Source organism: Nyctereutes procyonoides, unplaced genomic scaffold (assembly GCF_905146905.1).
Source record: "Nyctereutes procyonoides isolate TBG_1078 unplaced genomic scaffold, NYPRO_anot_genome, whole genome shotgun sequence".
NCBI classification, from domain to species: Eukaryota; Metazoa; Chordata; class Mammalia; order Carnivora; family Canidae; genus Nyctereutes; species Nyctereutes procyonoides.
In genome coordinates, this window is record NW_026575140.1 from 75920730 (window position 1) to 75944646 (window position 23917).

A 23917-nucleotide genomic window follows, 5' to 3' on the forward strand; every position below is an offset into this window, starting at 1 on the left:
CAACCCCGGCGTGTAAATTCTGTGCTGTTTGTGTTTCCCGGTGTGCAGGACATGACCTCCCTCCATCCACTCCAGCAGCTCGTGCTGGTTCCTGGCCACCTCCAGTCTGTATCCCAGTTCCTGCTATCTCAGACCCAATCTGGGCAGCAAGGTAAGAAGGCTGGCTGGCATTTTCCACATTGACCCGTCCAGCAACTGCTTGCTGGATGAGGGAGCCCAAGTGTAGGGCATGGGTCAGTGGCTCACCCCTCTGGCTTTAAGACCAGATTGTCTACTTCAGGGCCCAAGGGAGGGACTCCCCAGCATTGCCTCTCCAGGCAGAGGATCCTTCTCTGCTTCTCCCTCTCGCCTTCCTGTTTCATGGTCAGTACAGAGATGCAAGGTAGCAGAGAGCTGGGGGCGGGAGGAGGGGTTGTGCAGCAGTATAGGCAGGAGGAGCTCCTTGGGATGTGCAGTACAGGCAAGTCCTGGGAAGTCTTTTAGGATTTAGGATTAGGAGGATTTCACCTCCGGAAAGCCAGCTGTGCCTCTGTCTGGGTAGAGCGGCAGTGCCACCCACAGGCTGTAGAGGGGGTTTTCAGATATTCTTTGGCAGGGAAATTACTACCAGAGACCATCTCCTTGGCCAAGAGCAAACATATTATAATATTCATAGTAATAGCTAGTATTTCTTGAGCATAAATATGGCAGGGGCTCTGCTGAGTGATTTTCTTGACTTTTTCAAAATAATCTTGTGCGGTAGAAGTTGTATCATGCAGGTCTCTGGTGACATAATGAAGTTCCATAGCAGTCTGTCTGAAAGCTGTGTTCTTGGCCATTGTACTGTATTGCCTCTCCCTCTCTCATCTCTATCAACTAGGGCCAAAGAGATGGAAAAAGTAGGGGTTTTCTACCAATGTACAAATCCCAGGTAGAGGCTCTGGAAATCCAGAATCCAAACAACTCTGTCTTCCATCCCTAGCACCTGCCAGAGTTACAGTCCCTGTCCCTAGGTCCCACGGCATCTCAGAGCATTTTTATAATGCTGACTAGGAACAGACTTGAACCTTGAAGTATTTATTTTAGCTAAACAATGTGTATCATACTCCTAGACCAGGAAAGAGAAGGTTAACAGTTAATTCCCTTTCTCTTCAGAAGATAGTGATATCAAAATGGCCCAGATGTAGTCATATCATCAATGGGGACAGTGTATGATGTAGGGGGAGAAACAAACGAGGAAACAAAGACCCCCTCAAAATTTGGAGTCAGAAAACTCATTGGTTAGATTTTGTTTTTAATTTTAAAAATCACTTACTAGCTGTGTGTCCTTGGGAAAGTTAACCGAACCTCTCTGAATAAAAATAGAGTAAAATGAAATAAAATAGAATAATAGTAAAATCCTACCTCATGAGGTTATGAAGGATTATTTGAGATAATGCATATGAAAAGGCTTTCAAAATGCAATATCCGTGTTAGATTACTATTAGTATCCAAGCCTCTGACTCCTGGTTTAGAGCTCCTTATAAGAACTTTTTACTTTATTTATTTTATTTTATTTTAATTTAATTTTTATTTATTTAAAATATTTTATTTATTTATTCATGAGACACACACACACACACACACACACACACACACACACAGAGGCAGAGACCCAGGCAGAGGAAGAAGCAGGCTCCATGCAGGGAGCCTGACGTGGGACTCGATCCTGGGTCTCTAGGATCAGGCCCTGGGGCTGAAGGCGGCGCTAAACGGCTGAGCCACCTGGGCTGCCCTATTTATTTTAATAAGGAAAAAATGAAGCCCTGACCTTTATAGACTGAGGGGCATGAAGGTCAGCATGAGCAGACGCTGTACATCAGTGACCCGGAGCAGCTTAGGCACAAGAGAGAACCGCCCCCAACCAGGGTTCTGGTTTGTGCTGAGTGATTGGGGTGACCTGCCCCATTGTCTGCTGTGGTAGCTTGATGGCTCCATTTCTTGCAGCGAGAGTGAGAGCTCCTGGCTGTGGCCCTTCCTAGAGGGAGGCCACCGTCATGACCTCCATTGACCTGGAGAGGGAAGGAGAAAGTGGTCCTCAGGCAGGACAACGAATGGGCAGAGGCCATACCACCGGGGAGAGTTTCCAGAGGCTTGGCCCCTGGTCTTCCCTTCTCTCTCCACCTTTCCTCCAGAGAATACAATGTCCTCGCTCTGCCAAGAGCCTCTGGCCAATGGAGCTGTCTGGCCCCATGAACTTGGTCTGGCATCCTTGCAGATTTGCCCAGGCCTTCGTAGCCTACTTCCGTAGGCAAAATGGGACTCGTCAGCTCCTCAGCTCCAGCAGCCTTTCTTTCCCTGCTGGATTCCTTCAGCCCTGGTTATCAGATCCCAGAGCAGGCCGCCTCGAGCTCCTCAGCCCGTGCACCAATCCAGGCTGGTGGGGCAAGCCGAAGGACTGGTTTGGGGGTTGCTGTTTACCTACTCATCCCAGGTCTCTTTCACCTCCACCTGTGTGTGGCAATGGCTGGCCGTGCCTGTGGGGGCCTCGTTCACAGGGCTGGAGGTGGCTGGAGGGACCTGATGAGGGTGCAGGGGGTGGGGACAGTTATCTGGGTTCCAAAGCTGTGGAGCGTGTCTTTCAGATGGCCTGGATTTTATTTGTTTGTTCCTCTGTCCCTCCCCTTCTCGCCCAGGTCTGCAGCCAAATCTTCTCCCCTTTCCACAGCAACAAAGCTCTCTCCTCCTCCCGCAGACAGGGCCTGGCCTGGCGTCCCAGGTAAACAACCACATTCTTCCTGTTTCCTCTGGGAATAACTCAGCTCTCCTCTCCACAGAGGAGCTCACTGGTTTGCCCCCACCCCCTCGATGGTGCACTTACCCCTCTGGGGAGAGGGGCTAGCGAGGGTCTATCCCTGCTCACACATGGGGAAGCCAAGACACAGCCATGAGAAATGACTGACCCAATGTCCCCAGTGGAGCCAGAATCGGAGCCCAGAGATTTCAGCTCCCTTCTCCCCTCCCTGCTCCCCTCCCTGCTCCGTGGTACTGGGCCTCCAATCCCACCCCAATGAGGCCCTGGCTTCACTCAGTCCCCATAGGATCGGGGGTCAGCTAACTTTCCAGGGATGCCACGGTGACCGCAAAGCCCAAGGAGGAGGCTAGAATCCCATAGGCCTGATGTCCCAAGATGGCAAGGCCACAGTCACTCACCTCTGGGGCCCTCTTAACACCTAGTATTCTAGACCGCCTCCTGCAGTGTGCACAGGTGTGGGTCAGGAGGGCTGAGATCTGCGAGAGGGGCAGTTTGCAGAGCTGCCATGTTCCCATCCAGCACCTGTTGGCCAGTTAGGAGGCACCTCTCTACCTCTGGCCAGATGCAGCCTGGTGCCAGGTGTGCGGCTTGCTATGAGCAACAGGAGCTGTGTGGTGGCTGTGCCTCCTCCCCTATATGTTAACAACCTGCACAGCTGCAGGAGACGGCTTTGCAGGGACAGATGTGCAGAATTGCTGGGAATAACTGCAGGGCCCCGTGTCCCTTCTCTGAGCTTGGATCCCCATGGATCACTAGGGGCCCTGGCACTTGAGGGCTAGAGAGGCCGCTGAAGGGGAGAGGGTGCCATCTAGTGGCTGATAGGAATGGGGACGCCAGAATCCTGAAGGCTTCCATTTGTTCCGGAAGACTCAGAATCTCATCACCATCGACATAGGTCCGGAAGAGATCTTAAGATCAACTCGTACATCTTACAATATGAGAAGCAAAGAAACTGTTGAGGTTATTAAGATCGTCCTGGGCAGTGGTAATAAGGGACTTGCTTAGGGTGGTAGCAGTAAGCATAGAGAGGAGGGAGCCAACCGGGTGATGTTTAGAGAAGTTGAAGGAATGCAAAATCCAATTTGGTTGGTATCTGATTGGATGTGAAAGGAAGGGAGAAGAAAGTCCAGCAAAGAACTTAGTATTTGTTAGATTAAAGAACAGATGAATCAAGGAAAAGGAAGTTTCAGGAGGGCTGAGGCCCTACCCTGCAAAATGGGATCAAATCCATAAGGCTTCCAAACAATTCTGTTCTAGAAAACCCGTCACCAGAGAAATGGGTCCTTCACTTCTCTCTGGTCCTTTGCCCTTCCTCATCCAGAAGATGCTCCTCTGAGTGGTAAATCTGCATATCATGGAGGAGAAAAGGAGGAAAGTTAACCCCAGTCTAGGAAAAGAGTAAACTGGGAAGGGGAGGGAAGAGGGTGGACATAGGCCAAGTTGTCCATGTGGGCAGTGAGTGGCCCCTGGACTGAACACAACGCCTGGCCCCCTCAGTCTGGATTCTGCAACTTGTGAAGTGATGGATGTCTTCAGGAGCTGGATTCACTCCTGACCCCAAAAGGACACAACATGGACTCTAGGTTTTAGGGCCCTTTTTTCTATGGAAATAAACTGAAGGAAGACTATCTCTCAACAATCATAAGTGAGATCAGGCTATATTTAGATGGCACTAGATTACCTCTGACTTAAAACCAAGAAACACCACCAAAACACTGTCATGAAAGAAAACGATGGGTTAGAGAGTAAAATAGCGGTCACAAGAGTTTAAAATTCTATGAAAATTCTATTAATATAACGAGTCTCAGGTGTCTCTGTCATCTTCAGTTAATGCCTGTTGAACACCTTAGTTACTTTGCTTTGTGGAAGAACAGGCAAGGCAAACAACCTTTTCCCTGTCCCGCTCTAAGATTTGTTTTGGGGATCTTTGTAAACAACCGCGCTAGCTGGCTCCTTTTACGGGGAAAACTGAAAGAAGGAAGTTACCTGCTCAGAGTCAAACAATGAGTCATAGACTAAAACCCAGAAAGGCCACCTCCCTGTCCCACACTCCTCCTGTTTCTACCAAGCTATTCTAGCTATTTGGTGTCCCTTCGTAGAAACTCCAGTTTCTCACTGCCACACCACTGAAAAAAGGTGGGAATTAAGTGTACCCAGGGATCTGTCATCCCCTAAGTGAGCCTGTCAGTACACAATACCAGAAAATGCCATTTGATCCGTTGACTATTTGTGGATCTGTTTGGCATGTGTTCCCTCTTAGGCAATTGGGCGCCCCGGGCTGCCAGGATCTTCTTTAGAACCTCATCTGGAAGCGTCCCCACATCTCCCAGTGCCCAAGCATCTACCCAACTCTGGAGGGGCTGACGAGCCCAGTGATTTGGAAGAGCTGGAGAAGTTTGCCAAGACTTTCAAGCAGAGGCGCATTAAGCTGGGCTTCACACAGGTTTGGTTTGCAGGGATCTAGTAGGAATTGGGTTGAGTGAGTGGACACTGGACTTCCCGAGTGCGCATTTCAGGAGCAGCCTGAGGTTCCAAGTGTTTGGGGCAAGCCCGTCATGTCTCTGTGTTCCTAGAGAATAGGGCACAGCTATCATTGCTAAGGAAACTGAGGACACTGCTGGAGGTCAGGGGAAGAATAAGAGCCAGGCAAAGGGTTAGGCACATGGGCATGGCCTAGTCGGAGTCTGGGGAGGGAAATGAACCAAATTCTCCCTCTTAGAGGGAAAGAAACCTGGAGAGGAGCCAAGATGATGGGTAGGTGCTTGAAGGTTCTCCGGGTGAGTGATCCTAGGATGGTGGGACAAAGACGAGAAAGAGCCTGTCTCTCCAGCTACTTCTTCCCTCTTGATCCCCATGTGCAGGGAGATGTGGGGCTGGCGATGGGAAAGCTGTACGGCAACGACTTCAGCCAGACCACCATCTCACGATTCGAGGCCCTCAATCTGAGCTTCAAGAACATGTGCAAGCTCAAGCCACTGCTGGAGAAGTGGTTGCATGATGCAGGTAGGCATCAGGGACACAAGGATGGATGGCGCCCTAGAGGATTCTGCAGGGAAGGGGCCGGTGACTTGTCTGTGTTGAAGCTAGAGGAGTGAATATGTAAGACCCCTCCTCCTCCTGAGTCTGGAACCATTTGAGAAATAAGACACAGGAGACAGGCAAGTGGAGATGGAAATGTCCGCTTCATTACTGAGAAGACCCTTTGGAGGACATGGCATTAGGTCTGTGGCCATCAAGACTTGGCCCCATTCTCCACCAGAGACCCACGCAGTCTGGACCTTAGGACAGCTTCTCAGAGTGAACACACCTGTCTTGCGCTCTGGACCATGTGTGGGTTAGGAAGATAAGGAAGTGGGCCTTCTAGGGTCTCATGGGGGAGAGGGGGAGCCCTTTAACTGGCTAATCTTGAGTAGGTCTTCAGAGGTCAGAGAGTTACTGTGAGCTAGACTAGCAGGAAAGCTGACAGCAGGAGTGGGGTTCGCAGGATTCAGTCCACAGGGTGGCCTGGGAGGTGTTCCAGGAAGTCAAGGGTGCAAGCCAAGGGCAAAGCGTTTGGAATACTAGATGGAAGCATTTGATGTCAGAGAGCAGTGTGGGACAGGGTTTCACCATGGCACTATTGATATCTTGGGCCAGAGAATTCTTTGTTAGAGGAAGCTGTCCTGTGAATTATAGGGTATTTAGCAGCATCTTTGGTCTCTACCCCCTAGATGCCAGCAGCACCTGCCTCCCATTAAGACATGCAAAAAAAATGTCTCCCGATCCTGCCAAAGGCCCCTTGGGTGTGAGCAGTGGTGGTGCAAAATCACCCCTGGCTGAGAACCAGTGGTGTTGGCAGAAAGAGAAGGAGCAGGGCCAGGGCCAGGCTGGGCTCTAGTCAGTAGATACAGAACGAGGAGTTACTGTGGAGAGGAGGGGTAGGGTGGGATAGGCAGCCAAGGGGGTTACCCCCTCATAAGTCCCTCTGCATGGACCATGGGGAGGGGCAAGGAAGCTGCCCCCCACAGGCAGCTTTTCTCGGGGCACTGAAGTGGGAGATGACCAGAGCCCTTCTAGGTCATTTCTGGTGTGACCCCCTACCCGACCCCTGAATCCTTCCTGAAGGGTATCCCTGCCCATCAATCCTATAGCCTCGGCTCCCACACTTAACACTGAAAAGTGACTTCAACACATTCCTCCAAGTGTCATCGCTTTTGGCTCAAAACCCCACTTCCCCCTTTTACTGAGTATTCGCATCCAGGCATCCCTGGGAAACAGACACCCACGAGTGTGCCTCGCAGGACCCCTGCCGGTACCCACTCACACCTACGCAGGTCGCCCGTGGCTGAGTGTCTCTGAACCATGACCGCAAACAGTGGAGGCGCTGGCGTGGGAGTTGTGGAGGACCTTTGCCCAGAGCAGTGAGGAGAAGCAGGATTCTTGGCCGGCTCGGGCTCCCCTGCTGGGTGGGGACGGGAGAGGCCTGGTGCTGAGAGAGCCCCTGCAGAGCTCACCCCGAGGCCCTGTTGGATCTCCAGGCCATGAACACAGAGCCTGAACTGGCTGTGCGTTCTCTTCCCTGAGTTTCCTCTACTTTCCACCTCCCGACAGAAACCTCTCCATCAGACCCCTCGATGAACACCCCCAGCTCTTTCCCCACCCTCAACGAAGTGTTCGGGAGGAAGAGGAAGAAACGGACCAGCATCGAGACCAATATCCGCCTGACTCTGGAGAAGAGATTTCAAGATGTGAGCGGCTCCTCCGGGTGGGGGCGGGTGGGCCGCTGTCCACAGCTGGATGAGCAGACACGCTCAGGCCCCTGCGCTCCATACGTGCCCTGGGAAGGGGTCAGGAAGCAAGTGCACACACCCTCTGCAGGCACCCATGTATTCCGATGAAAGGGTGGATTCCTCCTCCGTTCCAGGAACTTCTTCCCCCACTGACCCTGACTTTTTTTTTTTTAAAGATCTTATTTGTTTATTCATGAGAGATACACAGAGAGAGGCAGAGACATAGGCAGAGGGAGAAGCAGGCTCCATGCAGGGGAGCCCGATGCAGGACTCAATCCCAGGACCCCAGTATCACTCTCTGAACCAGAAGTCAGCTGCTCAACCACTGAGGCACCCAGGTGCCCCAACCCTGACTTTTTTGAGAGCCCATTGTCTCCTTCACTGGGAGATTTAAAGAATGGGGTATAGGGTCCCAGAAGAGCATGTCCAGCTGAGGTGAAGGGATCAAAGCCAGAGCACTGTATATGAATTTTGTTTTGTCATTTGTTTTTTATGAAGCATAGTTGACGTATTATATTAGTTTTGGGTGTATGACAGAGACTCAACAGTTTTACATATTACAAAATGCTTATCATGATAGGTATAGTTGCCATCTGAAATTCTTCACTTTCTATGCATTGATTTATTATTTTTTTATTTTTTATTTTTTAAAGATTTTATTTATTTGGTCACAAGAGACACAGAATGAGAGAGGCAGAGACATAGGCAGAGGCAGAAGCAGGCTCCATGCAGGGAGCCCGATGTGGGACTTGATCCGGGGACTCTAGGATCACACCCTGGGCTGAAGGCAGGTGCTAAACCACTGAGCCACCCAGGGATACGATTTATTATTTTTTTTAACTATAAATGTAGGAAATGCTCATTGTAAACAATTAAGAAAACATGGAAGTAGAAAGAAAAAAATCTACCATCAAATGGCTTTCCTTCTATTTCTTTCTTCCCCACGCATTTAAATGCTTGTGATCATATTATACATACATTTGTTTGAACTTGTAGCAGAAGCTACAAGTTTCCTGAGCCAGTATGTGGAAGCTGATAATACCCAGCTACGTGCCCCATAGGAGCTGGGGAAGAGAAGAGGGAAAAGCAGGCGTGTCTAAACAGCTTCTCATCAGGATCCCTTAGGTACCAGCCTCCAGAGCCTCCATCCACACCACATGGGTCCCCAGAGGATGTGTCCTTGGCCTCATTTAACATTATGGGCTCGAGGCCTCCAAGACTGCTGCCCACTCTGGCCAATCCGCCAGTGCATCTGGCTCAAGGATTTGATGGCCACTTCCTGCTGGCAGGATGACAAGAGCTGGCTTTTCCTGCTGATTAGATTTCTTGGAGCAGCATGAGTGAGGGAGGAGGATTCAGGAAGGAGGGAAGGAGACTGAGACCAAAGATTGGGTGGAGGGAGGGGTTGGAACAGAAGAGCACTGAATATGTATATGTATATATTATCTTCACATTCTCGACGGATCCACACGCTTTAGCTTTTCCTATGTGAGGTAAGACAGGAAGTAATAACACAAGAAGAGGATATCAGGCCATAAGAGAAACATGGGTTTCGGGATTTTGCCTGCCCCTCCGAACTCAGTGGTGGACTCCTGTCTCTAGAACTTCTCCTGAAGGAAGACGTGAGAGAAGAGAACTATGTTTACGGATCCTTTCTTCTGTGGCAGGCCTCATGCTGGGAAGTTTACATACATTTTCTCATTGTATCCTCACAACAATCCTGAATGGTAGACATTATTTTTCTCCCTTCATAGATGATAAGACTGAGGCTCAGAGAGGTTAAGAAAGTCTTCTAAGGAGACACAGTAAATGATGAAGCCAGTATACCATCTTAGGTCTGATTCTAAAGCCTTTTATCCATCTCTTGTTCTATCTTGTTCCCTTGGAACATCTGGCCCCTACCCCTGATTCTCGACCCCATTCCCATTCCCTTTTTCCTCCTGACCACACTCTATCCCTTTGGTCTCTGTAGAACCCCAAACCCAGCTCAGAGGAGATCTCCATGATTGCAGAGCAGCTGTCCATGGAGAAGGAGGTGGTAAGAGTCTGGTTCTGCAACCGACGACAGAAGGAGAAGCGAATCAACTGCCCTGTGACCACACCCATCAAATCACCCATTTACAACTCCCGCCTGGTGAGTGGCCTGGAACAAGCTGCCACCAAGCACTGGGGGGAAGGTCAGGAATGGTGCCTGGACGTCATCCTGGGGAAGATGGCAGTCAGGAGTTGTGAGGGGCATGCCATAAATAAATAAGCAAATAGATGGCATATATAAAATCTACATAACATAAAGGAGAACAAAGAAGGGTAAGGGGATTGAAAGTGACTGTGGAGGGGGAGATGCTTTTTTAAGAGAGAGGTCACAGAGGACATTCCTGGTGAGGTGACATTCAAGTGGAGCCCAGAATGTTGAAAAGGAAAGAACTATCTGGAATAAAGAGTGTTCTAGGCAGAGGAACCAGCACATCTGAGGAATAGGAGGAAGCCAGTGTAGCTGGGGCAGAGTGAGGAAGGAGGAGGGACTAGGAGGGGCCGTCAGAGGAGTAGCACAGAGCAGACTGCCCTAGGTCATGGAGGTCACTGAAAGGACCCTGGCTTTGAGTTTGTATGAAAGAAGCCGTGGGAGGGCTGTGAGCAGAGAAGCCTGAGCTGGCTGAGGTGGGCTGCCACGTGGAGAATGATCTACGTGGAAGCACACACCAGTGAGGAGAACTCCAACAATGAGGCTGAGCATAGACATAGATTAGGCTAGGATGCTAGCCATGATGGTGACAAGAAGTGGATGGATTCTGAATACACTTCAACTGTGGAGCCAGCAAGATATGCTGACAACTCAGATACGGAGTATGAGAAATGAGGCCAAAGAGACTTCAAGGATTTTGGCCCGAGCAACCAGTCAAAGGTGTTGACACTTTATAGGATGATGAAGAATGGTGGAGGTACAGGTATGAGGGAGAAAACTAAAAATTTGGAGCTGATCTGATTAAGTTGGACATGCATCTAAGCATCTAAGAGGTGGTATCAAGTAGACAGTTGTATCTATGATTCTGGAGGTCAGGGGAGAGGTCAGGGCTGGGAATAATCTGTAGTTTAGGCAGACTTGGGAGTTTGGGGAGTAGGACATGTCTTCTTTATTCAGGGAGAGATGGTGCCTGGAGGGTGGGAGTGGGAAGGTTCTTCTCCATCCCAGGGGATGATAGGGTTGGAAGGCTAAGGGAATCGAAGACAATGGTGCTGTCCTCAAATCTTTCAGCACTCAAGAATGGGTGAAATTCAGCCTTGTCCGGGATAGAACATAGCTGACACATAAAACAACACCATTGCTCATTCTTTCACCAACATTCCTTGACCATCTACCATATATTGATCTTTGTGCAGAGTGCTAGGGATACACAAATAAATAACATCTGTCCCCAGTCCCAGAGGACCTCACCACCAATCCAGAGCAGAGGAGACAAACAAATAATAAACAACATGATAATTTCTCTCGGAGAATTTAGGAGTTGCAGCTAACAAAGCCTGGCAAGGTGGTGGTTAGAGAAGGCTTCCCCAAGGAGATAATTAATACCTGAGCTGAGTCCGAAAGGACAAAGAGTGAAGAGGCAAATAAGTGTGGGGTGGAGTTCTCATGGGGGAAAGTATGGGAACAGTAGCATGAAGCAGGGATGATGTATGACATGTTCCCGGAACTGTAGGTGGTTCCCTGCAGAGGGATGTTGAAAGATGAGGCTAGACAGACCAGCAAGGGCCAGACTGAGGTGACTCTGTGCAATGCTGAGGAACTTGAAGGCTTGGGGGAGTCACTGAAGGATTTTTGAGCAGGGCATTGGCACAATCAGATTTGCCTTTTAGAATGATGATCAGACTGTGGTGTAAAGGGTGGTTTGAAAGACACAAGACCAGTGGCAGGGAAACCACCTAGGATGTGTCTGCAGTTATCTGGAAGAGAAGAAATGAGGGCTGAAGGAAACCTAAGAGATAAGAAATTCAAGAGACAATTAGAAGGTAGAATTATTAGGTCTTGGTTAATGAATCAGAAATCAGGTGGGGGCAGGGAGAATGATGACGGCAAGAGAATATTCTGCGCTGACTCTCAGCATTCAGGTTGGGTTGATGGGGCAGGTGGTAGTGCCTTTGATGGAACAAGCAAACAGAGGGAGGAGCTGATTTGGGAGTAGGAAAAAGTGGTGATTCCCAGTCTTTACATCATTATAATGTACAGTGAAGCCTCTGGGACACCCAAGTGGGAATGTCCTTGGGCACCTGGAGTTATAGGGTCAGAAGAGAAGGCCAGGATAGAGACACAGATCAGGGAGTCATACGCATAAGGTGGTGGTTGAAATCCTCGGGTTGGAGGGTGAGGGAGGAGCTCAACTATGGAGTTTTCACAAAGGAGCCAAGAGAAAAACCTACATCTTAACCCTAGAGAACATCAGCATTTGAGGGACAGGTAAGGGAAGAGGATCAAGGGAGGAAACTAAGAAGGAGAAGCCAGAAGAGTCAAGACAAGGGCGGGAGGTCAGTGAAGATGTGAGGAGTTCTGTAGGAGTGCTATGGGAAAGTAGAGGAGTGCAGATCAATGACACTCCAATCAGAATGGAGTCCAGGAGGGCTGACCCCCCCGACTGGGTTGTAGAACAAATTAAAGTTAGCAAGAACAGCAAACCAGGTAGGAGGAACCATCTGTGAGGAGGCACCGAATTATAAAACAACATGCTACATTTTGGGAAGCGCGAGCATTTCCATCTGGCTGGAGCTAAGGCCTGGTGACCAAGAGAGGTTGATGAGGGCTGATCACAATGGGCCACAGATACTAAATTACCCTGCAAAGTCTGAGGAACCATCAAAAATTTTAAGTTGGAGGCAACAGGATATTCATTCACTATTCCTTTCTTAAATATTTATCAAGTACCCACCAAATGTTTGGCACAGGACACTTGGGATCCCTGCTTCCAGTCCAGCAGGGAAAAGTCCAGTCAGTCCCAGACATTGAACAAATACTCTCTGGGATGAAATCTCCAGAGGAGAAGCAGGAGGATTTAGAGAACCTAACCCTAGTGCAGGTGTCAGGAGCTTCTCTGAGGAATGATGCTCAAACTGACAGAAGAAGAATGAGTAGACAGTAATGGAGGTGAGGGTGCCCGGGGAGGGGAGAGGGTAGGAAGAACATTCTAGGCAGAGGAAAGAGTCTATACGAAGGCCCTGAGGCTAAGACAGGGTGAAAGGAGGAAGCACAGCAGGCTATGATGGGCTGGAACCGGGGGAGTGTGAATGAGGAAGCTGGAGTGTTGGGCGGGGGTGAGGTGGGGTGAGGTTATGTCAGGTGTGTTAAGGAAATGGAGCCATGTCAGAAGAGCAAATTCAAACACAGGCTTTTGGGAAGTAGGTTCTCTTTTTGGTTCAATCCCAACCCAGGACACCTACAGTGAGAAAAGCAGTGGGAAGCATGGAGAAGCCGGGAAGGAGCCTGATTCATTCTCATCATTCATGCAGCACATATTGACTGAACTTTGCACCTGCAAGTTTCCAGTGCCGCAGTAGACACCGTAGATCTCCATGGGCATCATCCTGCCCTTGGAAAGCCGACAGCCTACTAGAGGAGAAAGATGTTAAATAAGTAATGACATTCATATTTGTGATATTATGAAGGAAGCAGAGAAAGAAAATGTTCTGACCCTGTCTTCTCCTCAGGTCTCATTGGGATGGGCTCCTTGGGACCAGGACATAGTTTCTTCTGCTCTGATATGAAATGATCTCTAAGATATACAGTCAAGCCAAAAAAAAAAAAAAAAGAAAGAAGGAAGGAAAGAAAGAAAGAAAGAAAGAAAAGAGAAAGAAAAGAGAAAGAAAAGAAAAGAAAGAAAAGAAAAAGCGAAATGGCAATGGCACAAACCAGGGTGGGCAAAATGCTACCATTTATATAAACAATTAAAAAGGGGAACCATATATGCCAAGATATATATATATATATATATATATATATATATATGGTTCCCCTTTTTAATATACATATTATATATATATATATATACACACACACACACACACACATATATATATACCTGCTTGCATATGCATGGCCTGCCTCCAGAAGGAAACAGAAGAAGCTGGTCGCAGTGACTAAATACATTATTTATTTTAAAACAACAACAAATTTCTTGGGTGTGCCAGTTGGGAGGGGAGGAGGAAGAGAGAGATGGGTGATAACATTTCTTACCACGCGGCCCCACACCTGTCTCCACCCTCCGTGGGCCCCCTGCCTACTGAGGAGGTTCATTGTAAAAGCACAGGTAGGTGAAGAGAGCCGAACCGCAGCTGATTAATTGGGAAATGAATACATGCTGCATCCTGTTGGGACGGGTGGATCCAAACTGGGGAGGGGAGGAGTATCAAATCCCAGCTCTCCGAGCAGAGCTTCCTTCCAACGTCCTTTGTAAACATTGATGGGAGCTTCCCCAGTCTGGCATGTGAGAGAACAAAGGGGAGGCAAAGTGTGCCGACTCCAGCTCAGATGGAGAGGTGAACAGTGTCCAGCGACACTTGACGGCTGCCTTCAGGGAGGATGGGAACTAACATTTAACAACCTTGGCACTCTTTGGCAGGCATTGAGTTGGAAGCTTTATGGACATTATCTTATTAAATCTTAATTAAAAGGAAATACAAGGGAGGCATTACCTCTGTATCATGGATGAGAAAACCAGATCTCAGTGGGGTTAGGTCACTTTGCTCAAAGTCACATGGTGGAGCCAGGTTCTCTCCCCCAGATCCGTTGGGCCCCCAAGGTCCATTCTTTCTATTACATCTTGTTCTAAGTTGTGCTAGGGTAGTAATCTTAAGGGGCGGGGGGAGGAGAATCCTAAAGTGTTTAAATCCTCGTGAGTCTCTTCCCAAGCTCGGAGTTGACGATGCTGTGAGGTCTCCAGGGCCAAATGAAAAGCTTTGGAGTGCAAAGTTCAGCCCCTCCAGTGTTTTCTGGGGAGTCGAGGGTCCTCTCATACATCAGGCTGGGAAGCCGGGAACAGGACTGTCAGGGCTAGGCTCTGCTGCCCTGAGCAAAAGGATCTTTATAAAAATAAATAAATAAATAAGTAAATAAATACCAAAAAAAAAAAAAAAAAAAACGGGTTACTGACGAACAGGGGCAGCTTTGCCTTGGCAGTGCCAAAGAAGCCAGGGGCCACAGGGAGGGCAGGGCCTGGTGGTGGCAGTGGGCAGCCATCGCCAGAGCAGGGCAGAGCTGGAGCTGATGCCGCACATGGTCCAGAGGCCTTCCTGCAGAAGCGAGGGATGGAATGTAGGTTCGGGACTAGGCAGTCATCAAGGACGCTGAGGCCTGCGGCCTGCACTCTGGGCCCGGCACCCCAGAGAAGCACTCAGGATCATGGAGAAGGGAGCAGACACAGACACTGACAATCTTCCATTGCCTTTCAGGTCTCTCCCTCTGGGTCTCTGGGCCCCCTCTCTGTCCCTCCTGTCCACAGCACCATGCCTGGAACAGGTAAGCCTTACCGTGGGGTTTCTGAATAACACCAGAATTCTATAAATACCAGGATGGTAGAGGCACAAGCTGACTGCTTAGGTCAGCATTCCTTAAATGTCTCTCAAAGGCGATTAAAATCTGTGCTAGGAGAAGAAGGGTTCCACCATCAAGTAAGTTTGAGAAATGCTGAAGAAGCAGAGTTTAGAGCAAGTGTTTGCTTTCTGTTTTGGTTGCCACCCTTCTCAGCCCCGGAGTGCATTTTATATCCCTGCAGGAGTGAAGGAGCTGGATGGAAGGCAGGGGGTTTCCAAACCAATTTCCTACAGAACTCTTATTTTTCAAAAAGCACCGATAGCCTTTCAAAGAACCCATAGGGTGACCGTATGTCTGGATGTGCCCAGGATAGTCCGAGGGTCTGCCTGTTGCCCTGACATAATTATCGATGGCACTGCTTCCCACTCTCCAAAGTATCTTGGCTTGCTTGGATGCTAAGATAGACCTGTCACCTTATTCACAGAATACTGTTTGGGAAACCCAAAGACAAGAATCCAAATCTGCCATATTGCAGAAGACAAAATGCGTTTCAGGGAAGCAGTACAGGCTAGGATTACTTAGTGAATGGCCAGGGACCTAGGCTTGGGTCTCCTCTCTCATGGCTGTGCTCTTTCTAGAAGACTGTGTGTCTTTTCTGTGGAGATGGGAACATGGAAGAGGCTGGCAATCTTTATTATGCTCTCAGATTCTTTCCCTCCCCTGTTCACTTTTCTCTCTCTGCCTCTCCTCTTGTTCTTTTGCCTCTCCTGTCTCTTGGTCTGGGGCTACATATGCCCTGCCCAGGGTGTGTCCTGGAGTAGGAGGATTTTGGCATCTGTCCTTTTGCATTTGGCAAGTCCTGGACCTGCAGAACCAGCCATGCCGCTCTCCAGGGCCTGCGCTGAGAAGAACATTTATGATGAGAGCCCCTCTGGGGCCGGGTGTTGATGCTAACATGGCAGGAGGTGGGCAGGTGGGTGGGAGGTAGGGAAGGGGTGAGAGTCCTCTGGGGGGGGCATGTCTGAGGGCCATGTCAGGAGGTCCCAGGACCCAGCAGCATTATTTTCCCCTTGTTTTTGCCTCTCTTCGTCCTCAGTAACGTCATCCTGTTCCCCTGGGAACAACAGCAGGCCTTCGTCTCCTGGCTCAGGACTCCACGCCAACAGCCCCACTGCATCTCAAAATAACTCCAAAGCGGCAGTGAGCTCCTCCAGTTTTAACTCTTCAGGGTAAGGTGGAGGAGAGAATGCCCTGACATTACAGCAGGGTCAGGGGACATGCAAGAAGTTGGGTCCATACCTCCGGAAAGAAAGCTCATCTCAGGGCTGGAAAGGGAAGCGGGGTGGCAGGGGGTGGGGATGGGGTGCAGAGTGGACAGCCAGGCTGGACCACATCCCTAGGGAGCGGGCTTTAAAGAGAAGCTTCTGCCAGTGAGCAGTCCTGGCAAGGAGCTGATGTCAACAAAGCCAAAATTTCCATCCTCACTAGGAGGGTGGAAATTTCCAAACACTCCTGTTAGAAAGGGCCAGGTCCTTCAGTGGGCTTAGGAGTGCTCCACTTCATGCCAGGAACAGGGTGCTCTCAGGGTGCTCTGATGTGAGCCAGAGCTGCCGGTGGGGCTGACGGAATGAGAGAGGGAAGTATTGCCCGATCCCTATCTCCAGCTCTTACCTGCGATGCAATGAGGGAAGCGGCCTCTAGGGCCTGGGTCTGCTCTATAGAGTATTCTCAAGCAGAGGCTTTGAGAAAGTCTTCCCTGATTCAGAACAAAGCAGAGATTTGAAAGTTAGGCAGTTACCTTGTGAGAAATGAGTCCACTTGTCCAAACCCAGGCTATTGAGCAAGACAGCCAGCTCTTATGGCCACATGTTGCACTGGATCTCCTCAACCACTGTAGCCATAAAGGGAGGAAAAAAATATAATGTACATTTTTAAAATATTTTATTTATTATTTGAGAGAGAGGGAGAGAGCATGAGCAGAGTGAGGGACACAGGAGGAAGAAGACCCCCAGCTGAGTAAGAAGACCGATGCGAGGCTCTGTCCACCCAGATCAGTCAGTTTAGCGTCTGCCTTCAGCTCAGGTCATGATCCCAGGGTCCTGGGATCGAGCCCCACATTGGTCTTCCTGTTCAGTGGGTAGTCTGCCCCTCATCCCGCTCATGTTCTCCACCCCCTCAATAAATAAATAAAATCTTTTAAAAAATGTTTTGAGATAGAATTTATATACCATAAAAGTTACCATCTAAAGTGTAGGATGCAGTGGATTTTAGTGTATTCACAATTTTTGCGTAACCATCACCATAATCACCATAATCTAATTCCAGAACGTTTACATCACCCCAGAAAGAAAACCCCATACCTGTTGGCAGTTTGCTACCCATTCACCTCTTCCATCATCCCATTAGCAGCTTTGGGATTGACTTGTTTTTTCTTCCTTCCAGATCTTGGTACCGATGGAATCATCCCACCTACCTCCACTGAGACCAAAAAGTTTCTTCGAATTCACCTGGCCCCGTATGCCCCCCTGGAAGGAAGGGAATCACGCCTTCGCCCTCTGTATGGACAGATTACTGTCAGGAGAGTGGAAGAGAATCCCCACTATCAACCCAAACTCTTGCTTCTTCAGGAGTGAGGGCATCCAGAGATCCAAACTGTGATTGAACCATGCTTAGGCTCCAAGAGCTCTTGAAACACATGCCCTTCCCGCCCCGCCCCCCGCCCCAGGTGTTGACCATGTTCGCCTTCTTTCCCTGTTTTGTCTTCCAATCCTCTAGTTCTAAATACTTCAGACGGCTTCACTGTGGCAGTAGTCTTTCAGAGAAGGACACCTTGCCATTATTTTCCAACTCATCCGCGGGCTTCTGGGGACAGTGGTTTGCCTGGTGCACCAAGCCACCAGGAGAGAGATCACAGTTCTGACTTCGAACTCGGCCACCATCTCTGAACCGGTTTCTAAAATCTGCGAAAGGATTGAAATCTGATGACCACAGCCTGGATGCTCTCTCTGTTCTGCAAACTTTTCTGATCGAATCCTCATTGCACCCCGTGTTCTCTGTAGCCCCGCCCCCCTTTTCTAGAACCAAATCCAGTCAGGATTGCCTCCTTTTTACAGAAGGCTGAGCCACCCTCAGTCCCCTGGGCGCATCTCTCTGCCCACAGGTGCTCTTCTGTCTGCTATACCTGCCCCAGAGTTCAGGAGTGCTTATTCCTTCTCTCCTTCCTTGTTTTTCTCTGGTCCTCTCTCCCTTCTCCTGGTCGCAGGAGGAAGGACCCAAAAACAAACCCATAACAATTATGTTGGCAAAATACCTGTATATAGCCCCCTCTTCTTTTTACAGTTATGTTCTCTCCTTAATGTGGAATTGTCCAGCAAAATGTTTAACTCAGGTGTGAATTTTTGAAGATATCTCTGTAATATTTTATCTTTTTAAAAAAAAGAAAAAGGAAAAAAATGCCAAAGTGTGAAATACTGTGCTAGCTTCCACAAGAGAGTTCCCACATAGGCTGGGAATCTTGGTTGACTTCTCGGGAACCTTCTCTCTAGTCTCCTTCTTTGTGGGCCAGTGTGTAGAGATGTAACATGAAGCCATTCCAGAAATGGTAACTTTTTTTTTTTTTTAAAAAAGATTGTATATCCAAGAAAATATTGAGATTCAAAGGAATCTCTGTTCCTAAATAAATTTGTATAGTTATGATATAAATGATTCCACTATTGAGAAGAAGAGGTTTAGATTATTGTTCTGTGTCTTTTGTTGAGGGGGGGAATCTGAATGCATATAGTGAAATGGGATGGGGGGGAGGTACCTGGCTGGTTCAGCCAGTGGAGTGTGACACTCTCCATCTCAGGGCTGTGAGTTTGAGCCTCACGTTGGGCGCAGAGATTACTTTAAAAAAGTGGGATGGGGAAAATATTTCAAATCAGTGCATTAAGTCTGTTAGTCCCCAGACTGATGCTAAAGATGACATACATTAACACGGGGCTTTGAAGAGTTCAGAGTTCTTAATCTTTTTGATAGAACTCCCTTGAGGGCAGAGTAGCAGGTGACTGGTTGTAAGCGGGAGGATTTTGTAAGTGGGAGGATGGTAAATGTTTAAGGCCAAGTCATTCAGACTTTAGAGGCAGAGGCTGAAAAGCTCCTATTCCAGGTATCCTGAAGGTCAATTATTCAGTATTCACAACGGGAAGCAATAGATACGTAATAGATATGTAGACAGGAAGCAAAGCACAATCCGATAATCCGATATATTTGGGTTCGGAATGCACTGGGACTTTTGCTGAGGGGTTTGAGGGACAAGGAAGCTCTCCTGGTGGTTTTCCTGAGGTTAATAGAAATTTAAATAGCTACCCTTCCTAGGGTAAATACTGACCTGTGGGAAAGGGAGTTCCTTCAAAACTGTAATGGCTCATGGGGGAAAACTGAAATTGGGATGAAACATTAGTTGTGAACAACATCCAAGTGAGAAATCTGTACGTAAATAATTAACACTTAACTATTCCTGATGTTTAAATGGGCCTTATATTCAGACTCAAACTTCATGTCATGAAGCTGGAGAAGAAAGCATATTGGTAGTGGTCACTGTCTCAAGAAAAGATTCAGTTGGAAGGGGCGGAGGGATACAGCAAAGAGACAGCAAGAGGAACCTTCGGGACTCATTTAAGTATATAAAGGGACAACTCTGCCAACCATGAGCCCATGTGTACTTCCCCGTGCATGCACTGTCCACAATGCTGGTTTTCTTTTTTTTTTTGTCCCTTTGGCGTCCCTGGATGGGCACAAACCACATACTGGTTTTCATTCATTTCATCTTTTTAAAAATACTTATTTTTTTAGAGCAGTTTAAGATTTATAACAAAATTGAGAAGAAGGTACAGAGATTTCCCATACACCCCTGCCCCCTCACATGCATAGCCTCTCCCATCATCAACATCACTCACCAGAAAGTGTGATTTTTTTTTTTTTAACCAAGGATGAACCTACATTGACACACAATAATCACACAAAATTCACAGTTCATCTTAGAGCTCACTCTTGGTGGTATACATGCTACAGGTTTGTACCAAAATATAATGACATACACCCATCATTATAAGGTACAGGGTATTTTCACTGTGCTAATCCTCTCTGCTCCACCTGTTCATCTCTCCCCCCTCCCATACCCTGTAACCACAGATCTTTTTACCATCTCTAATAGCTTTGCGTTTTCCAGAATGTCCTATAGTTGGGATCATAGTACATAGCCTTTCCGGATCGGCTTCTTTCTTCTTTCACCTAGTAATGTGCATTTAAAATTCCTCCATGCCTTCATGGCTTGATAGCTCATTTCATTTTAGCACTCAATAAATAATATTCTATTATCTGGATACACCACAGTTTATCCATTCCTCTACCGAAAGACATCTTGGTTGCTTCCAAGTTCTGGCAATTATGACGAAAGCTGCTATGAACATCTGTGTGTGGGATTTTGATGTGGACACAAGTTTTCAATTCCTTTGAATAAATACCAAGGAGCATAATTGCTCAATAATATGGTAAGTGTAGATTTAGTTTTACAAGAAACCTCCAAACTGTCTCCCAACAGAACGTGGCTGTACCATTTTGCATTCCCACCAAACAATGTGGAGTTCCCATTGCTCCACATCCTTGCCAGCATCTGGTCTTGCCAAGTGTTCTAGATCTTGGTTATTCTAATAGGTGTGTAGTAGTAGTACAGTTGTTTTCATTTGCATTTTCCTGATGACATAATATGTGAAGCATCTTTTCATGTGCTTATTTGCCATCTGTATGTCTTCTTTGGTGAGGTGTCTGTTCAGGTCTTTGGCCCATTTTTAAATCAGGTTTTTTTTTTCTTGTTGCATGTTAATATCAAGAGATATCCCTGTCTGCAGAGCAGAGGTTTTTAATTTTAATGAAGTCCAGCTTACCCATTATTTCTGTCATGGGTTGTATCTTTGTTGTTGTATCTAAAAAGGCATGACCAAAAAAAAAAAAATAATAAAAGGCATGACCATACCTAGGGTCATCTAGGTTTTCTCCATCATGGTGTTATCTCCCTGAAGTTTTATAGTTTCCCATTTTACACTTAGGTCTCTGATCCATTTTTTTTCTCTGATCCATTTTAAGTTCATTTTTGTGAAGGATGTAAGGTCTGTGTCTAGATGCATTTGTTTGTGTGTGGATGCTCAGTTGTTTCGGCACCATACGTTGAAGACACCATCTTTTTCTCCTTTGTATTGCCTTAGCTCCTTTGTCAAAGATCAGTTCCTCTATTTATGAGGGTCTATTTCTGGGTCTATATCTGACTGTGGTTTTACAGCATAAAAGAAATGCAGAATTATAGCCTCACTGCTCAGCATCCAATAGCTTCCATCATCCATTGTCTTGGGACAACTATTTAATAGAGTCAAACCCGGAAGTGGGCACTGACTCACCTTTCACATCTGCATGATTCTATAAATTCCAGTGAAGTTTTAACCAAAGCTTGGTTAGCTTCTTCAGCAGCTAATTAGGCATAAGAGAACCTCCAGGCAAAAACTAGTCATTGTCCAGGAAGAAAAAAAGAGAAGAATTTCTCCTGCTATTTTTCAAATTCTCATACTTAAATTTTTAGTTGACTCAAGACTGGTGGGCCCGGCTGTGGACAGTAAGGACTTTTGGTGTGACTCAGAGAATGAGCTTAGTTCCAGGACTCAAATTAGGAATCCTGTTCCAAACCCCAGGTTTTAGGCTCTGCTCCTCCTCTCTGTTCACTCTGCATGTACCTGTTATAACTTATATACTGCATTTGCTGATTCTTCTGCTTCTCCTTCTAGACTGTGGGGAGCTCCTTATAGTTGCAGTTCTTTTTCTCTGTATCCCCATGATTAACATTGTGCCTAGTACTGGGACACCTGGGCGGCTCAGTCGGTCAAGTGTCTGACTTCCACTCAGGTCATGATAACAGGGTCCTGGGTTGGAGCCCAGAGGCAAGCTCCCTGCTCAGCAGGGAGTCTGCTTCTCCCTCTCCCTCTACCCCTCCCCCACTTGTTCTCTCTCTCTCTCTCTCTCTCTCTCTCTCTCATAAATAAATAAAATCTTAAAAAAACACTGTGCCTAATATAATAGGTAAATAAGAGTTTTGGAAATTAAGTTCTTTTTTTTAAAACCTCTGAACAACTTCTAGTGCCCTTCACTGAGGTTAGGAGGTGTGAATACTGAATAATACAGTACACATCTGCAGGGGATTCTAGTCAAGTGCAGGCAGCTTATCCTGGTGGTTGAGAGCATGACCTCTAGAGCCATATTGCCCAGGTTCATACTCAATTCTGCCTCCTACTAATCATGTCACCTTAAGCAATTTCCTTGACTGATCTGTGTCTTGGTTTCTCACCTGTAAAATGGAGATAATGATAGCAACCGTCTCATAGACCTGTGAGAATTCAATGAGTTGAGAATATATGTAAAGCGCTTGGAACAATGCCTGGCACATTAATAAGCATTGTCTGTTATTGTGATTATGATCACAATTATTGTCGTTATAATTCTAATAAATTAGTGGGGAGCTTCCTTTCCTCTGCTCTCCCTTACAGCCCAGAACTTCTTTGAGTGATGCCACTGTTGACAAATACCTGTCTGGTAGAACAAGGGTTATGGCCAAAGACCTATAAATCATTAAATTTAATCCCAGGCTTGAACGTGGAATATCGATCATCCGAGGATGTAAAGGCCCAATAAAGACTCCATTGGAAGAGCTAGTACTTTTCCTTATCCCTTCAGTCTTTAGACCCTTGAAGCCTTTTAGTACTCTGTTCTTGCCTAGAAAATAGTGGCTGCAAGAAGGTAATTCTAAATTCAGATACTAGAAGAAGAAGAAAAAAAATACTGCAACAATTATAAGCACATGGGAAAAGCTGAAATTTGCATCCTATCCGTTTAGTGAAATGGATCCTTCCCCGTTCTCTTTCTTTAGGCTCTCATTACCTCTTATCTGGTCTGTTCCAATCCACTTGAAGCAGGTTGTCTTCTCTAGTTCATCTTATAACTTCAGTTGAGCGCATAGCAGGGATTCTCAACTTTGGTTACATATTAGAATCACCCGGGGAGCTTTATTTTTATTTCTTCAAATATTTATTTATTTATTCATGAGAGACACAGAGAGAGAGAGGCGGAGACACAGGCAGAGGGAGAAGCAAGCTCCCTGTGGGGAGCCCAATGTGGGACTTGATCCCAGGACCCCGGGATCATGCCCTGAGCCAAAGGCAGATGCTCAACCACTGAGCCACTCAGGCGCCACACCTGGGGAGCTTTAAAAAAAAAAACATACCCACACAGATTCTGACTTACTTTGGGCTGTGGCCTGGGCCCTGCGATTTTTAAAAGCACCTCAAATAATTTTATTGTGCCATCAAGGTTGAGACCAATGCCTAAATGTGCGTACAAATCACTGTGAACCTTATTGACATGCAGTTCTGATTCAGTAGGTCTGGGGTTAGGGTCTGAGATTCTGTGTTTCTTTCTTTCTTTCGTTCTTTCTTCCTTCCTTCCTTCCTTCCTTCCTTCCTTCCTTCCTTTCTTTCTTTTTTAAAAGATTTTATTTATTTATTCATGAGAGACACGTAGAAAGAAGCAGAGACACAGGCAGAGGGAGAAGCAGGCTCCCTGTGGGGAGCCTGATGTGGGAGTGGATCCTGGACCCTGGGATCCCACCCTGAGCAGAAGGCAGGTGGCTGGCAACAGAATCATTTAAAGTCCACTAACATCAGTGATTCTTAAATGTGACTGCTATCTGAATGACCTGTGGGTATGTTTTAAAAGATACATATTCTAGGCCCTACACTAAGCCTATTAAATCATACTTTTCAAGGTACAGCCTACAGTGGTATT

At 47.3% G+C, this 23917-nt stretch overlaps 1 protein-coding gene across 3 annotated transcripts in view; it reads left to right on the forward strand.

Moving 5' to 3' along the window:
• The window catches only part of POU2F3 (POU class 2 homeobox 3), a 76349-nt gene extending 57555 nt beyond the window's left edge, over positions 1 to 18794 (forward strand). For all 3 annotated transcript variants that reach the window (XM_055305879.1, XM_055305881.1, XM_055305880.1), the window contains exons 5-13: positions 49 to 151; positions 2655 to 2737; positions 5034 to 5216; positions 5635 to 5776; positions 7364 to 7500; positions 9515 to 9676; positions 14974 to 15040; positions 16152 to 16284; positions 17498 to 18794. In XM_055305879.1, coding sequence (XP_055161854.1) covers positions 49 to 151; positions 2655 to 2737; positions 5034 to 5216; positions 5635 to 5776; positions 7364 to 7500; positions 9515 to 9676; positions 14974 to 15040; positions 16152 to 16284; positions 17498 to 17537 — 1050 coding nt within the window. In that variant the 3' untranslated portion in view covers positions 17538 to 18794. The remainder of the gene's footprint in view (positions 1 to 48; positions 152 to 2654; positions 2738 to 5033; positions 5217 to 5634; positions 5777 to 7363; positions 7501 to 9514; positions 9677 to 14973; positions 15041 to 16151; positions 16285 to 17497) is intronic.
• The last annotated feature ends 5123 nt before the right edge of the window (positions 18795 to 23917 follow it).